The 17,596-nt window shown below is 35.8% G+C and overlaps 1 protein-coding gene across 4 annotated transcripts in view; it reads right to left on the bottom strand.

Moving 5' to 3' along the window:
• Nucleotides 1–4,848: 4,848 nt before the first annotated feature.
• Nucleotides 4,849–17,596, bottom strand: part of LOC148943277 (uncharacterized) — a 46,509-nt gene continuing 33,761 nt past the window's right edge. For 3 of the 4 annotated variants that reach the window (XM_089100876.1, XM_089100878.1, XM_089100877.1), the window contains exons 3-4: nucleotides 10,016–10,180; nucleotides 4,849–7,682 (exon numbers count right to left, since the gene is read on the bottom strand). In XM_089100876.1, the coding sequence (XP_088957002.1) occupies nucleotides 5,551–7,682; nucleotides 10,016–10,180 (2,297 nt within the window). In that variant the 3' untranslated portion in view covers nucleotides 4,849–5,550. Of the gene's footprint in view, nucleotides 7,683–10,015; nucleotides 10,183–17,282; nucleotides 17,582–17,596 lie in introns of those variants that run through there. The other variant, XM_089100879.1, reaches the window with a different exon arrangement.

Raw genomic sequence — 17,596 nt, 5'->3', positions numbered from 1 at the left:
AAGTGCTAGAAAAATTTGGTTCGCACGTAAACCAACGATACAGGCTTATATTTCTACTAGGACGGTGCTATATGTTGCAAATATTTCCAATTGATCAATTCACCTTAAACTCGTGACCTTAATTTCAAAGCATAAGTTAAAGAGTCTGGTAGAGTATCGCGGAAATGGTGCAACAATTGTAGCATTCAATTGCACCGTTATAAACGCGTCTATGTCTTGTGAAGCTTATAGAAAACTTACAAAGAACAGATCTCGCCTTGTCTAAATTCATGTTTAAGATGATTAGAAGAGAAGTCATACCCACATCTTCTACGCAATTTTGTTGCCTCTCTTTTACTTACAACTCTTTTCTTTATTATGTTCCTCTTTTTTAGTAAGACTATTTGGAAAGATCCCACATGTTAACGTGAATTAATTTAAATCTTAAATATATAAGAAAAACAGAACGATATTCTACTTAAGCATTATTGTTAGAAATATTCTCCTCATTCACGTTAGTGACGAAAAATAAAGATTCCTTATCACCAACTCTCAAATAAGACAAGCCACACCTCTTTCACTGACATTGAGTTGTTAGAGCGTTTAATCTGAACTAAACAAACATATAGTTAAAGCTATGGCTGAGTTAGCATTACCTGGGAACAATTAATGTCATTTCAGTAGCTTAAAGCCTACCACTTGTGTATCAAAAATGGTTCAGCATGGAGCAATGACGTAAATAAAAGTTTTATTAGTTGGAGGTAAATTATGAAAAATACCGGTTTTTGTATCTTCATTAGCAACAAAAACATCCCCAGCCCCTAGATTCTGAAAATATTGTTTTGTTTCTTCATTAAAACAAAATTATTTAGTCTCTTTTACTTTCCCCAACACTTTAGTCCAAGTTCCACTTGTCGGTTCTAGGCGTTTACCCCCCCCCCTGGAAAATCAGGCTTTCCAAATTTGAGAATTGTATTTGAGTTTTATTTTTTTAATTTCCGTAGGGGGAAGGAATTTTGGAACTTGTGTATTATTCACCACTCACTCAAGCTTACAAACTTACATATATATATATATATATATATATATATATATATATATATATATATATATATATATTTTTAGTTAACAAAATTTCCGGATACCAGATTCTTTTGTAATTTTTTAGTGGTCATATACCTAGAAAGAAATGTTTTCTGACTTCAAACTATCCAAATACTTTATCCCTCCCCCACCTCTTATGTGCGAATATATAGCCAAAATTATATATTTCCCATATAATCTGTCACTCGTCTTTGTCTCGGCTCACACTAAGCTGAAAAAAACTAACGAAGAAACCGGTTTTGTTTTTGAGTTTTACACAATGTGTAAACTTGAGTGAGTTGCCCATAATACACAAGTATGAAAACTCCTTCCCCCTCACAAATTAAAAAAAAATAAACTCAAATAAAATTCTCAAATTTGGAAAGCCTTCTTTTCCACGTAGGGACGGGGGAGGTATTTACCCGGGGGAGGGGGGTAAATATACCCGGGGTATTTACCCGGAGGGGGGGGGGGTATCTGGAAATTCAGTTAACTAAAAAAAAAAAAAAAAAAGAATCCCAGAATAAAGTAAATGTAATGTTTCATTTAAGTGTTTTATGATGATCGCTGATCAGTTTATGTTATTTGTGCCTTTCATTTATGTTATTTTACTGTGTTCATGGCCGTATATTTAACTTTAAAGTACACTTATTTATCTATCTATCTAATATGCATAATAATTGTACCAAACACATTTTGCATGCAGACCCGCTATACTTTACCCCCCCCCCCATAATGCGCAAATCTATAGCCCAAATTTATTCCTAAAGTAACGAAGAAACTAGTGTTTTCGAATTTTAGACAGCGTAAACTTGAGTGAGTGGCGCATAATACACAAGTACCAAAATTCCTTCCCCCTACGGAAAAAAAAAATCAAATAAAATTCTCAAATTTGGAAAGCCTTATTTTCAGCGGGGGTAATCCCCGGGGGGTGGGATGGGGTAAACGCCGGCCACCGCACTCGTCCCCCTTTTTTCTAAAACAGAACCTAAAGTTTCTAAGTCCATCCCTAAAGCCGGTCCCAAGATACTGCAAACAGGATATATATACATATAAACCAAAATTTCTTTGGTTTTAATTTGGGACATAAATCTATACCTGAAAATTTAAGTTAGCTGCTAAATCTAGAATTACTTAAATAAACAAAATGGTTGGAGTGCCTCTACTTTCTGAGAGCATTTTATGATGAAATTACAGATTCAGAGCTTTTGCTGAACTTGGTGTGACATTGAATTAAGCAAATAAAACTCTAAGGAGTGAATCCAGAGCCTTCATAATCCCCTGGGAAGGTATTTTGAGTTACATACCTTCACCTTTCCCTTTCCAAAGGGAACTGCCCTTTGATGACCTTTAACAATCTTTTACTTATAAACTGCTAATTTTAGAAATAGACTTCCTGCACAGATGAGGCACATGAAAAGTGAGTAAAGGCACTTACCTTATAGATTGGTATGGATTTACAGAGTTTGTAAAGATTTAGAGTTGTAGATCAATTTCAGAAATTTAGGGAATAGACTCTTGATATGGATAGTAGAGACTGTAGCTTGGCAATACCTCATTAGGATTTATTTTAGGCCGTGGATTCATTCCTGAAAGTTTTATTATCTTATAGCGATGTTTGGCACTTTGACCTAAAAAGGGAAAACTAGACGCAATTGAAACGGGGAATCTGATAAAGAACCATGGGAGATACCATTAGGTTGAACTCCAAATGACTACGTTGAGTATACAAGCATGAAGGGATGTAAGTTTCTGTCTTGTTTATCATGTCTTTTGTACAACCCAATTCCCTCGTGGACGATCCCCCAGAAAATCCTCAAGGATTTCCTGACTTCGATGAACATTTCCCCCGGACAATAGCTATTCCCACGGGGCGCCCCCCCCCAAAAAAAAACTTTTGGTGTTCGGCAGTTTTCGACGAAGGCGAAAATTTCGGCCAAAATTTTGCAAAATCGGCCAAAATTTTGCAAAACTCTTGACCTCTACAGAAAATTCGGTAGAAAGACCCCCCTCCCCCCAATAAAATGAGCCTCAGGACGCCCCTGCCAATGAGTACAGGTTATTTATGAGAATGGAAACTGACGCTAGTGTTTGTGACAAACATCAACACCATCTAGCGTTTAGCAAGACTTGGATTTTTTTTATACCTTTATAGTCGTTTTTCTTTCAAGAACTGAGGTCAGACACATATTGGTACTCTAATTTTACCTACTACACTAATTAAATTAATTATTCTTATTATTAAACTGAAAAAATGTCAAATGTCACCAAACGCTAGGAGGCATTTGCAAGGCTAGGCGCCAGGTCACACCCTTGTATGTTGCCCATACTCTTTGATTAAACACTACAAGAAGATATAAAATCCTATCAGCTGAAATTACAAATATCCATTGGCGATTGATTGTGCAATAAAGGACAAGCATTTTAAACTTCTATTCAAATGTTAAAGGAAAGGGTTTGTAGTAACAAGTGCGTTGCGACATTGGACTAATGCCCGTGCCACATTATAGTCACACTTGCCGATAAATTCAAAATTACGCGCGACTACAGCGCCAATTACGTTCGCCGTTCGTAATTTCTCGAGTTGAACATTGTTCAAGTTTCAAGCATAAATTTCTTGACTGACCAATCAGAGTCAACGTTTAAGGCATAATTTTTGAAACTAGAAAAGATGGAAACTTAGAACAGCGGTTTTTCTATCTGGGAGAGGAATTTGACCAAAGTTAAGAAGACACCATTAGTAGAGAACAGTTGGACACAAATTACTCTTGGAGCAAACTCTTTAAACTAATTTCTTGCAATTTTGATTATTTGCTTATTAAACACAAGTGTGACACTAAAATCAGGAAAATTGCCACGTCATTCGTGATATTTGTCTTTCTTTATCGATAGATGTGACTATGATGTGGCACGGGCATGACCAATCCGAATCAAGGTTTAAGGCATAATTTTTAATACTAGAAAAGATGAAAACTTAGAACAGCGATTTTTCTATTTGGGAGAGGAATTTGACAGAAGTTAAGAAGACTTAGTATTAGTAGAGAACAGTTGGACACTAATTACTGTTGGTGCAAACTCTTTACACTAATTTCTTGCAATATTAATTTTTTGCTTTTTAAATACAAGTATGACGCTAAAATCAAGAAAATCGCCTTGCCATTTATGATATTTGGCTTCTATATCCATAGATGTGACTATGATGTGGCACGGGCATAAGTTGGCTATAGATCAACTGCAATCAACTTCAAGCCTTTTACCACCATAACGACAGCTACTCTGATTGTGTTACCCTCAAATTCTTCTGTTGCCCAAAATTCTCCAGAAAGATGTTACAAATTTTGCTGATGGATTTTAAATAGGTTTAATTCAATGGTCTATTGGTATTTAAAAAGGAATCCATTAGGGTTCCCCTGAAAATCTTGTCAAGCAATTAGAGAATTGTCTGACAGACAAAGAAATAACTTCTTGTCATTCATACCTTGTCAGAAATACAATAAGCACTAGATTTGACTTGAATTAAGTCAGCTACTATATTTCTTGGTCCAAGAACGCTTTAAAAAAATCGAACAAAATCAGACTGAATATTAACAAATTAAACCAATTAGCTGACAAAACATACAAATTTCAAAGAAGGTTAAAGAAAAATATTTAAAGAAACATAATGACAATTTTTAGCTTTTAACTTCTTTTTGAACAGTTGTGACCTTTAACATATTCTGCTTCCTTGTTGTTGTTTTTTTCAAATGTTTCAAAAAAAGGAAAAAACATGAGACGCTAATATGAACATAACAATAGAAAACAAAGTATTTAAAGTTGTTTCTATGTCTTGTGAACTATGACTGAAGGTGCGCATTCACATGATTTCTGTCGCCTTTTTTTCCTGTCAGTGTTGATTGTAGATATAAACGAAGGGAATGAGGGAGTTGTGGCAGAGAAAAAGGAATTAGTAAGGAGAAGGGTCGACATTCTTGTTCCAAAAGTGACTGCCCAAGTGGTTATTACAACATCAACTAAATTGATCCTCAGAAAGACATTTTTAGATAATACATTTTTTTTTCAAGAAATATGTTTAAATTTGAAAAATAAACAAAAACTAACAACCCAAAAATATCAAAAAATAGTCAAAACCTCACTCATTTAATAGATTTTTAGTATAAACCACACTAGACTTAAATGATGCTGCAAAACATGCCTGTCACAACTACAATTTCTTATATTGTTTAATTCCTTGAACTGAAAGTAGGTTTTCAGTAATTTGGAATAAGGGGGAGGGGGACTTCTTCTTATCCTATACAGACCAAAAAACTTTCTCCTTCATTAAAAGAAAGTCCAGCTTTTGATGCCTATAAAATTATGCACTTGAGTGATTAAATTCACTAGAATAAGTTCACTTATAGAATTAGATAGTTGGCTTAGGCCTATGAAAATACTGTTTTTCACCAAGTTTACACTAACAGCTACTGTCTGAATGACTTCTTTGATGTGATTTTAAGCAGTCCATATGAGCGAACTTTTTCTTGCAAGTTTTAAACAAATAGGGTTTTTCACCAGAGTGCGTTCTCTGATGCAATTGTAAATTATCTGTTCGAGAAAATCTTTTCTCACACGTTTTACACTCATAGGGCCTTTCCCCAGTGTGTTCTTTGATGTTTTTTTCAGATTACTAAGCTGGGAGAATTTTTTCTCACAGGTTTTACACTCATAGGACCTTTCTCCAGAGTGTATTCTTTGATGTTTTTTCAGATTACTAAGGAGGGAGAATTTTTTCTCACAAGTTTGACACTCATGGGGCCTTTCCCCAGAGTGTATTCTTTGATGTATTTTCAGATTACAAAGCTGGGAGAATTTTTTCTGACAAGTTTTACACTCATAGGGCCTTTCTCCAGAGTGTATTCTTTGATGTTTTTTCAGATTACAAAGCTGGGAAAATTTTTTCTGACAAGTTTTACACTCATAGGGCCTTTCCCCAGAGTGCATTCTTTGATGTTTTTTCAGATGACTAAGCTGGGAGAATTTTTTATCACAAGTTTTACACTCATAGGGCCTTTCCCCAGAGTGTGTTTTTTGATGTTTTTTCAGATTACCAACATGGGAGAATTTTTTCTCACAAGTTTTACACTCATAGGGCCTTTCACCAGAGTGTATTCTTTGATGTTCTTTCAGATGACTAAGCTGGGAGAATTTTTTCTCACAAGTTTTACACTCATAGGGCCTTTCTCCAGAGTGTATTCTTTGATGTTGTTTCAGATTGCTAAGCTGGGAGAATTTTTTCTCACAAGTTTTACACTCATAGGGCCTTTCCCCAGAGTGTGTATTTTGATGTTTTTTCAGACTACTAAGCTGGGAGAAGTTTTTCTCACAAGATTTACACTCATAGGGCCTTTCTCCAGAGTGTATTCTTTGATGTTTTGTCAGAGTACTGCTATGGGTAAATTGTTTCTGACAAGTTTTACACTCATAGGGCCTTTCTCCAGAGTGTATTCTTTGATGTTGTTTCAGATTACTAAGCTGGGAGAATTTTTTCTCACAAGTTTTACACTCATAGGGCCTTTCCCCAGAGTGTGTTTTTTGATGTTTTTTCAGATTGCTAAGCTGGGAGAATTTTTTCTCACAAGTTTTACACTCATAGGGGCTTTCTCCAGTGTGTATTCTTTGATGTTTTGTCAGATTACTGCTATAGGAAAATTGTTTCTGACAAGTTTTACACTCATAGGGCCTTTCCCCAAAGTGTGTTCTTTGATGTAATTTCAAGTTGCTCAAGTAGGAAAATGTTTTTGCACAAATTTGACACTCATAGGGTTTTTCCCCAGTGTGTGTTTTTTTATGCAATTTCAATGTGCTCGCTTTGGAGAATTTGTTATCACTAGTTTTACGCTCAAAGGGTTTTCCTCCAGTGTGTGTTCTTTGATGTTTTGTCAGATTACCCCTACAGGGAAAGTTTTTCTCACAAATTCTACATTCATAAGGTTTACCCCCAGAGTGAATTCTCTGATGCATTTTCAAATAGAGGGCCGCGAAAAACTTTTTTGCACAAAAACCACACTGAAAATATTTGTCCCCAAAATGGATCTTTTTATGTCTATTCAAACTGTTGATACGCGAAAAAAATTTCTTGTCCAATGCTTGCCCTTGGAATCTTTGGTGGCGGCCTAGATGTATCTGCAAACTCGAACAACTGGAAAAAATCTTTTCACATATTCGACAGGTCCATCGTTTATCTGCCTTACACAATTTCTCTTGTATGTTGGTCACCGAATAATTTCCAGAAGATTTTTTTTTACACAATTTAATTGAGTTACATTTTCTCCTAGATATAAGAAGAATATCCTGGTTTGGAACAAGTTTCTGATCTTTTTTGTTGTCCTCTCTTAGTTTCTTTAGCAGGACAACGAGATATCCTTTAGTCTGTTCTAGTTGTTTTGCAGCAACAGCAAAATGTGCTGTAGGAATTTCTTCTGATCTACCAATAATAGCAATTTCGTGCTGATGATTATCATCTAACTTACTGTTGTTCTGCACTGTTAGTTGATCAACAGAACCTTTTTCAAATCGGTCATCTGTGCTGTAAAATACAACTTCTGGATATCCACACTTCTGTTCCAACATAGGAATTTCGACTTCTAGAATAAGAAAATCTTATGAACAGTGGCAAAAGAGACAAAACAAACAGGAATTCATTCAAGAACAGCGATCACCAACACAAGCAACAAACCTTAAGCTGTGCAAAAAGAATACAATTAGATAAAACTTAAATCTTCTCTATAAGTTAATCAGATGATTAACGTTGCAAGTAGTTAAACCCTACAGATTTATGGTGGTATGTGAAAAAAACTCCCTTTTCGTTTTCTTATTATCTAACCTGAAAACAAATTTTTGCAAGATACTCGTTATTAATTACGATACTTTTACTTTTGTAGTACCAGAAATACCACTGCAAATGCAAAAGTACTTATAGAGTAAAATTTATACTTAAGTTAAAGATAAATATGCAATTCAAATAAAATAATTATAAATAAGTAAAGGAATTAAGAGAGGGGAGAAGTTGAGGGGAATACAGGAGGACAAAGAGCAATCAGGATGATCACGGCTTCCAAGTTTATAGTCCGGTAGAATAAGTAATATATATCATAGAATATAGTGCGTATGCAAAGTCTCTCTAAACAGCCACATTGATACGGTAGGAAAAATTGACTTGAGTGGGATCTTGACAGGGAAGGAGGATGGGAAGGGAAAGGAAGATAGATTTTATATCCTGATATAACCTTCATTTTTGGCCAAGAACATGCTTCTAAACCGATTAGGTACAGAAATTTTTATAAGAGGTAAACAAAAATAATATAGCCTAAGCTATCTATTTTTAAACTCCAATCCTTTCTTTCAAAAACAAGTCAACGTTTTCGAGCAAATGTTTTCACAATAATAATTTTTAACCATACCCACTGTATATAGATATAATACAGTACGATCATTCCCTATCTCAACCATTATACAAAGCGGGACCGAGATGCAAGTGCTCTGGAGAACATTTAAACAACTATAAACATAAGCGACATTCGATTTTTTAATGGAAAGACAAGTCAGATTTCTCTTGAACGCTAAACTTAGCCTCAACATTGTACACTGACCCGCTAATGACAGATTAAATGGGAGGATCTGTTTTTACACGCCAAGGATGTAGTGCGAAAAATCACTGACCCGTGATCTCACTGTTAAATTATTTATATACAGTGACCATACCGAACAACCAAACGTTTGATTTAGTCTTTCAATTCCTTATCTCATTTTTATTTGAAGCAAGAAAAACTTAAAATGAAGGGGTTTGCTGCCTACTCTTCTTCACTGCTTCAAGCGTCAATTTTCATCCATTAGGCTAATTTGTTCACTTTTAGGGTAATAATGAAACAAAATTTGTTGCTTAAAGTTCATAATAGAAATGTTTGTACCAAATATTCTCAAAAGATGATTGTTTTTTGTTTGTCATTCCCCAATCTTTATTATTCTGAAACTGCACCAAAAAGCATACCTTCTATAGCCATACGGCACTTCATTTTGGTGCTATTTACAGACGTTTATAAAACAATCGTATATATGAGCATTATATGTCAAATCCATCATCAGGACGAGTTTTGCAAAAAGCTTACAGCTATAACTTCTACCAATGGGACAAGACAGTTTTGTAGTTGGATTCATTCATTCCATATCTTCCCATTCAATAAGCCAGAATTACTGTCCTACTATATCACTCACATACGCCTTCTTATTAACAACAACAAACAAAAGGTATTACCTGTAAAAATTAGAGGTTGATTAATGTCTTGTTGGACTTGGATAATACCACCTTGAATACTAAGCCAACATGGTGCAAATTAAAGAAAATTATATTTTTTTATTTTTAAATAAGGATAGAAAAAACAGAAACATATGTTAATTTAGAATTAAATACCAATGCTGTTTTTCACCCGAGCTTTCTAGCTTTTAGAAAAACAATCTTAGTCTAAAATCTTTCTTAGTCTAAAACCATTTTTTTTTATTATAGTTAAATTAGGGTTTATTCATCAACCAAAAATAACAAAATCCAGAAGCTAAGCTTGTACAAGAGATCACTACCCCAACTAGGCAAAAGAAAACAACAAAAAAGAACTATCATATAAAAATCACTCATAAGCAACTATACAGCCCCTACTCGTTACCAACACATCAATTCTCAGCATTCAACATGTTTGACCTTGCCCTTCTCTATCCATCAACCAAACACAAAAATCCAAAAAAAATTTACAAATTAAAGGCAAAAGAGACTTTGGCAAAAGGCTTTGGAGACTTTGGCAAATAAAGGCAAAAGGCATTGGAACAAGACAATTCCTACATAGTGGCTTGTCGACTTTTACTAATTTGTTTCAAATAAACTGCTATCCTGTATAAATGATTCTGTAAAAACAAAATGCTTGAGACTTGCCTGCATTGTCAGAAGATACAGAACTCGATTCTAGTGTCTCAGGTTGAAGCTCATTTTGTCCTGAAATGCCCAAAAAAGTACCCGAAGAAACATCTTGTTTGGGAGACAACAGATCTGTAATTTCGAAAAGCTCCTTACTGTCTCTTAGGAGACTACTTTCAACTTCTAAAACAAAATAGAAATATAAGAGACATAATTAAAACAAAAAATTATTGCCTCTTTCCCTGAGAAAAATAAAATAAAAATATCTCCAATAAAAAAAATTCTAATGACGAACGATACATATCAAGTCAATTGAAAAATCCATTTGTATTACAGGGAATCTACGTAAGCGTGGTAAATTGTCCAAAGCTGACTCACTGCATTAAAGAATTTGAATTTAAAGAAAAAGAAACTTGTAAATCTTCTTCTTCACAAACTTATAAACGCAATAGCTAGCTCAATATTATAGCACCAAACTTGCACTATTCAATAAATTAAAAAAAAAGGCATTAATAAATTTCAAGTTGGTCTTTTTTTAAATAGAATTAATTCAAAAAACTTTTTCCACAAAATAAGTTTTTCAAAAAAAAAGTAGAGCTCCATTAAACCAAAAATGAACACGAATAGAATCGAATAATCTACCAAGCATACAACTACCACAAATCAGTATCAATAAATAAATGAAACCCAAAACAACCAGAAATTAAAATAAATAACAGAGTCAAACTCTGAAAGGAAATAGGTTTTTTAATTACTTTCTGTTCGTTTTATATTGACATATAAAACGTCAATATATTGACGTTTTATACTGAGCCTCTTCTAAAGTTAAACAGCCATCCCTACCATAAAAACCTTAAATACCCCCTGGGAATAACTTACAACCCTTGCCCCTAATCTCTGGGGTTTGTTTCAATATGATATTTAGACTATTTTGAATAGAATGGCTATCTCACAATTTCTATTAGATGCATTTCGCGTGAGTGTATAGGTAGGGATAGCTGCCCTCCGATCACTTGGACTCTTAAAAAGAGCACTAGAGCGTCTGATTACTAATCCAATAAGCCCCCTTCGAAGTTTATATGACCATGGCTTCTATAAAAGCCTTATATGCCTCCCGGGCATAACTTACAACCATTGTCATGAGGCCTGGGGGGATTTGATATCCTCAAATACATAGTTTCTAGACCTTTCAAATACGTTGAACAAAATGGCTATTTCAAATTTTGATTGGAAGTGTTTGGGAAATGATGGGCGTGGGAGGGAAGGCCATTTGCCCGCTGATCACTTTTGACTAAAAAAAATGCACTAGTCCTCTCAATTTTGAATCGAATCAGCCCTTTTTGAAGCTTCTACAACAAAACTTTCTATAAGAGCCTTATATGCCCCAAGGGCATAACTTACGACCCTTGTCCTGATGGCTATGGGGGAGGGTTGTCATCCTCAAAGACATAATTTCCAGACCTTTCAACTATGTTGAACGAAATGAACATAACAAAATATTGATCGGAAGTGTTTGGGGAAATGATAGGCGTGGGGGGGGGGGGGTGATTATCCCTCCGATTACTTTCGACTATTAAAAAGGGCAATAGCCCTCTCAATTTCCAATCAAACGGGCCCTTTTTGAAGTGTTTACGACAAAACTTTCTATAAAAACCTTATATGCCCCCCAGGGCACAACTTACAACCTTAGCCCTGAGGGCTGTGGGGAGGGTAGTTGTCATACTCAAAGAAACAATTTCCAGACCCTTAAACTACATTCAACAAAATGGCTATATCAAAATGTTCATTGGAAGTTTTGGGGGAAATGATGGGCGGGGGGGGGGGTCATTTGCTCTCCGATCGCTTTTGAAAAATTTTTCAAAATTTTGAATGAGTGTGTTTGGGGAAATGGTGGGCGCGAGAGGGGGGTAAGTTACCCTCCAATAACTTTTGACTATGAAAAAGGGCACTAGCCCTTTCAATTTCCGATTGAATGAGCCCTTTATGAAGTTTCTATGACAACACTTTCTATAAAAACTTTATATGCCCCAAGGGCATAACTTACAACCCTTGCCCTGGGGGTTGTGGGGAGTTGTCATCCTCAAAGACCTAATTTCATAAAATTTAAACTATGTTGAACAAAATGGCTATCTCAAAATTTTGATTGGACATGTTTGGGGAATCGGTGGGCATGAGACCTAATTTCATAAAATTTAGAGCAATAGCCCTTTGAATTTCCAATTGAATGAGCTCTTTTTGAAGTTTGTACAACAATAATATCTATAAAAACTTGATATACCCCCAGGGCATAACTTACAACCCTTGCCCTGAGGGGTGTAGGAGGTTTCTCATCCTAAAAGACATAATTTCCAGAGCTAGCAACTTTGTCGAACAAAATTTCTATGTCAAAATTTTGATTGGATGTGTTTGGGAAAGTCGTGGGCGTGAGAGGGGGGTTAGTTGCCCTCCAATCACTATTGACTATTAAAAAGGGCACTAACCCTTTGAATTTCCAATCAAATGAGCCCTTTTGAAGTTCCTACAACACCACTTTCTATAAAAATCTTTATGCCCTCAGGGCATAACTTATAACCCTTGCCTTGAGGGATATGGGGGGGGGAGACGTTGTCATCCTCAATGACCTAATTTCCGGAACATTTAAAAAACATTGAACAAAAGGGCTATCTCAAAATTTTGATTGGATGTGTTTGGGGAAATAGTGGGCGAGAGAGGAGGGTTAGTTGCCCTCCAATCACCCTCGACTATTAAAAAGGGTACTAGCCCTCTGAATTTCCAATCGAATGAGCCACTTTTGAAGTGTCTACGACAATGCTTTCTATAAAAACCTTATCTAACTTCAGGGCATAACTTACAACCCTTGCCCTGAGGGCTGTGGGGGGAGTGTCCTCCTCAAACATATTTTTCAGATTGTTCAACTATGTTGAACAAAATGGCTATCTCAAAAGTTTGATTGGATGTATTTGTGGAAATGGTGGGCGTGAGAGGGGGTTAGTTGCCCTTCAATAACTTTCGACTATTAAAAATGGCACTAGCCCTTTCAATTTCTAATCAAATGACCCCTCTTTGAAGTTTCTACAGCAATGCCCTATAAAAATGTTATATAACCCCAGGGCATAATTTACAGTGCAAGACGAGGTTAGTTCCCTCCAATCCTTTTGACTATTAAAAAGGGCACTATCCCTTTGAATTTCCAATTGACTGAGCTCTTTTTGAAGTTTGTACAACAACACTATCTATAAAAACTTGATATGCCCCCAGGGCATAACTTATAACCCTTGCCCTGAGGGGTGCGGGGAGGTTGTTATCCTCCAAGACCTCATTTCCAGAACTTTTAACTATGTTGAACAAAATGGCTATCTCAAAATTTTGATTGGATGTGTTGGGAACGTGGCAGAGGGGGGTTAGTCACCCATCCAATCACTTTTGACTATTTGAAAAGGGCACTAACTCTTTGAATTTCCAATTGAATGAGCCCTTTTGAAGTTTCTACGACAAAACTTTCTATGAAAAACATATATGCTCCCAGGGCGTAACTTACAAACCTTGCCCTGAGGGGTGTGGGGGGGGCGGTGTCATCCTCAAAGTCCCAATTTCCAGACCTTTCAACTACGTTGAACAAAATGGCTATCTCAAAATTTTGATTGTATGTCTTTGGGGAAATGGTGGGCGTGAGAGGGGGTTAATAGCCCTTCAATCAATTTCGCATATTGGAAAGGGCATTAGCCCTTTCAATTTCCAATCGAATGAGCCACTTTTGAAGTGTCTACAACAATGCTTTCTATAAAAACCTTATCTAACCCCAGGGCATAACTTACAACCCTTGCCCTGAGGGCTGTGGGGAGTGTCATCCTCAAAGCATAATTTTCATGAATTGTTCAACTATGTTGAACAAAATGGCTATCTCCAAAAGTTTAATTGGATGTGTTTGGGGAAATGGTGGGCGTGAGGGGGGTTAGTTGCCCTTCAATAACTTTCGACTATTAAAAATGGCACTAGCCCTTTCAATTTCTAATCAAATGACCCCTCTTTGAAGTTTCTACAGCAATGCTCTCTATAAAAATGTTATATAACCCCAGGGCATAATTTACAGTGGGCATAAGACGAGGGTTAGGTTCCCTCCAATCCCTTTTGACTATTAAAAAGGGCACTATCCCTTTGAATTTCCAATTGACTGAGCTCTTTTTGAAGTTTGTACAACAACACTATCTATAAAAACTTGATATGCCCCCAGGGCATAACTTATAACCCTTGCCCTGAGGGGTGCGGGGAGGTTGTTATCCTCCAAGACCTCATTTCCAGAACTTTTAACTATGTTGAACAAAATGGCTATCTCAAAATTTTGATTGGATGGGCGTGAGGAAATGGTGGGCATTAGTTGCCCATCCAATCACTTTCGACTATTTGAAAAGGACAGTAGCTCCTTCAATTACCAATTGAATGAGCCCTTTTGAATTTTCTACAACAAAGCTATCTATAAAAACCTTATATTTCCCCAGGGCATAAATTACAACCCTTGCCCTCAGAGGTGTGGGGGGTTTTTCATCCACAAAGACATAATTTCCAGAACGTTCAACTATCGTTTAACAAAATGGCTATCTCAAAATTTTGATTGGATGCGTTTGAGGAAATGGTGGGCGTGAGAGGGTGGTTAATTGCCCTCGAATTAATTTCGACCATTAAAATGGTCACTAGCCCTTTCAATTTTCAATCAAATGAGCCCTTTTAAGAGTTTCTACAACAACACTTTCTATAAAAACCTTACTATACCCCCAGGGCATAACTTACAACCCTTGCCCTGAGGGCTGTGGGGGGGTGTCATCCTCAAAGACCTAATTTCATAGAACATTTAAACTATGTTGAACAAAATGGCTATCTCAAAATTTTGATTGGATGTGTTTAGGGAAATGGTGGACATGAGAGGGGGGTTAGTTGCCCTCCAATCACTTTTGACTATTAAAAAGGGCACTGACCCTTTCAATTTCCAATTGAATGAGCCCTTTCTAAGACAGTACTTCCCATAAAAACTTTATATGCCCCCAGGACATAACTTACAACCCTTGCCCTGAGGGCTCTGAGGGGTTATCATCCTCAAAGACCTAATTTCCAGAACTTTCAACTACGTTGAACAAAATGGCTATCTCAAAACACTGATTGGATGTGTTTGGGGAAATGGTGGGCATTAGTTGCCCTCCAATCACTTTTGACTATTAAAAAGGGCAGTAACCCCTTGAATTTCCAATTGAATCAGCTCTTTTTGGAGTTTGTAGTACAACACTATCAACAAAAACCTTATATTTCCCCAGGTCATAATTTACCACCCTTGCCCTGAGGGGTGTGAGGGGTTTGTCATCCTAAAAGACATAATTTCCAGAACTTTCAACTTCGTTTAACAAAATGGTTATCTCAAAATTTGGATTGGATGTGTTTGGGGAAGTGGTGGGCCTGAGAGGGGGGTGAGTTGCCCTCCAATCACTTTTGACTGGGCACTAGCCCTTTCTATTTTCAATCAAATGAGCCCTTTAAGAGTTCCTACAACAACATTTTCTACAAAAACTTTATATACCCCCAGGGCATAACTTACAACCCTTGCCCTGAGGGCTGTGGGGGGGGGTGTCATCCTCAATGACCTAATTTCCAGAACATTTAAATACGTTGAACCCAATGGATATCTCAAAATTTTGATTGGATGTGTTTGGGGAAATGGTGGGCGTGGTAGGGGTGCTAGTTGCCTTCTAATCACTTTTGGCTATTAAAAAGGGCACAAGCCCTTCCAATTTACAATCAAATGAACCCTTTTCGAAGTTTCTACAACTCTTTCGATACGAAGTGCCCTGGTCTAAAACAAAGAAATAAATAATACATTGTGCCAACATTGTTCTTTACTTAGGCAGCGCTATTGCGCTGCCTATGATAAGTATGTCTTTCCTCTCTAATAGAACATAAGTTATCAAATACATAAAACATGCACTCATTCCTCCAAATTTACAATTGTGTTTCCCAGGGAACCCTCTTTTCCCAATTTTATTTCTTCCAATCATAAAATGCTTTCATGTCGATTTCTTGGAAGGATTTAAATTTTTTGATAATCTAACTGCCTTAGAGACATGTTTCCAAAATTTGAGAAGAAAAAATTGGATTTACTGTAACAGATATGAGAGATGCCTTTACTGATGATATGACGTTCAAACCTGTAAAGTCAACAACTAATTTTTTTGAGACTACCTCTACTTTTACCTGGCCAACCTCGCCTGAAATGTCCACTTTTCCATATCTTTTTAATTTTTAAATTAAAATTTTTTAATTTAAAATTTAAATTTTAAATACAAAATAAAGCTGCAAGAACCTTAGATAATTTTCTTCAATACCCCATAGCTTTCGATTGACATTTTTTCCTTGATCTACTAAATAATAAGTAGATTTATAGACCTTCACCTCTCCCTCTTATTATTACTATTTATTTGAAAACCTTTCTGTTGATACTGATGCTGTTTTTTGTTAAATAAATCTCTCTTTCTCTCTCAATAATGTAAAAAGACTGCAATAAATGAGAAAAAAAACAAAAAAAACTAACCTTTACTTTAACAAGACAACAGCCTAAACAGACAAGTGTCGCCTAATGCAAGGGAGAAAAAAATAACTACTCCCTGATTAAAAATTAAAAAAAATTAAAAATTTTTTAATTTAAAAACTTGAAATGTCAGTTAGCCCTATGAAATTACTGGTTGTTGCCATGTCAACCCACATAAACTGGGATTACCATATTGATATTTAAAAACGGGCCAACAATGCCCTCCACAGCCTGTGGATCCCATTTATCATATCATCCATAATTTCCCTCTCTAAAGTAAATTATCTCCCCTTTGAATAGACCTCCCTTGTTCTGCTTGGATAAAATTCCCCTTATTACCCAAATAAAATTTTCCGCATAAAGAGAGAAGAATTTTCATCCCATACACAGTTTTTATATTAAATGAGTGAATCGCTCCCACCACACCCCTACCTTATAATTGGTTAAATGTTTACTTGGCAAATTTTGCAAATTCTTTAATAGTTTTTTTTGCAAAATTTTAATTTGTATTTATTTGTAATAAGACTGTTTTCCGTGTTTTATGCGGTTTACTTCTTTTGAATTATACGAGTTTAATTTGTTTTCTAATTTTTTACAACCTTTTCTACATTTTGATAAATGTTTTCCTTGCCACACCTATTATATTTCCTAGTTTTTTTTCTGTTTTTTTTATGTTAGTTTTCCAAATGCTTAGTGTTAGAAAATTTAAAATTCCCTTCTGAGCTTCTTGTCTCATTTTCATGAATATCAAATTTATCCTCTTGTGCAAAAGACATCGTATTAACGGTTTCTGACTTGATATGTTGCATGCCGAATGTTGAAGAATTTTTAAGATTAATCATTTTATCTGGCTTGTGTAAAAAGTTGCCTTTAATAGGAACTTTCATCAAATTAATAAGACGTATAGAATAGCTGCAATTTGGATGTGAATCAACATGCTTGCGAAGGTTTGTCTCTGATATCTGAAAAAATTTGCACCTGAGACAGATAAAACCATATAACCAGTCATTTTTAAGTTTCATATCAGATAC

This window comes from Artemia sp. Qi Xiang Cuo, chromosome 15, assembly GCF_049724085.1.
Source record: "Artemia sp. Qi Xiang Cuo chromosome 15, ASM4972408v1, whole genome shotgun sequence".
NCBI classification, from domain to species: Eukaryota; Metazoa; Arthropoda; class Branchiopoda; order Anostraca; family Artemiidae; genus Artemia; species Artemia sp. Qi Xiang Cuo.
Note: the sequence above shows the minus strand (reverse complement) of the source record. Positions and strands in the feature narration are given on the sequence as shown.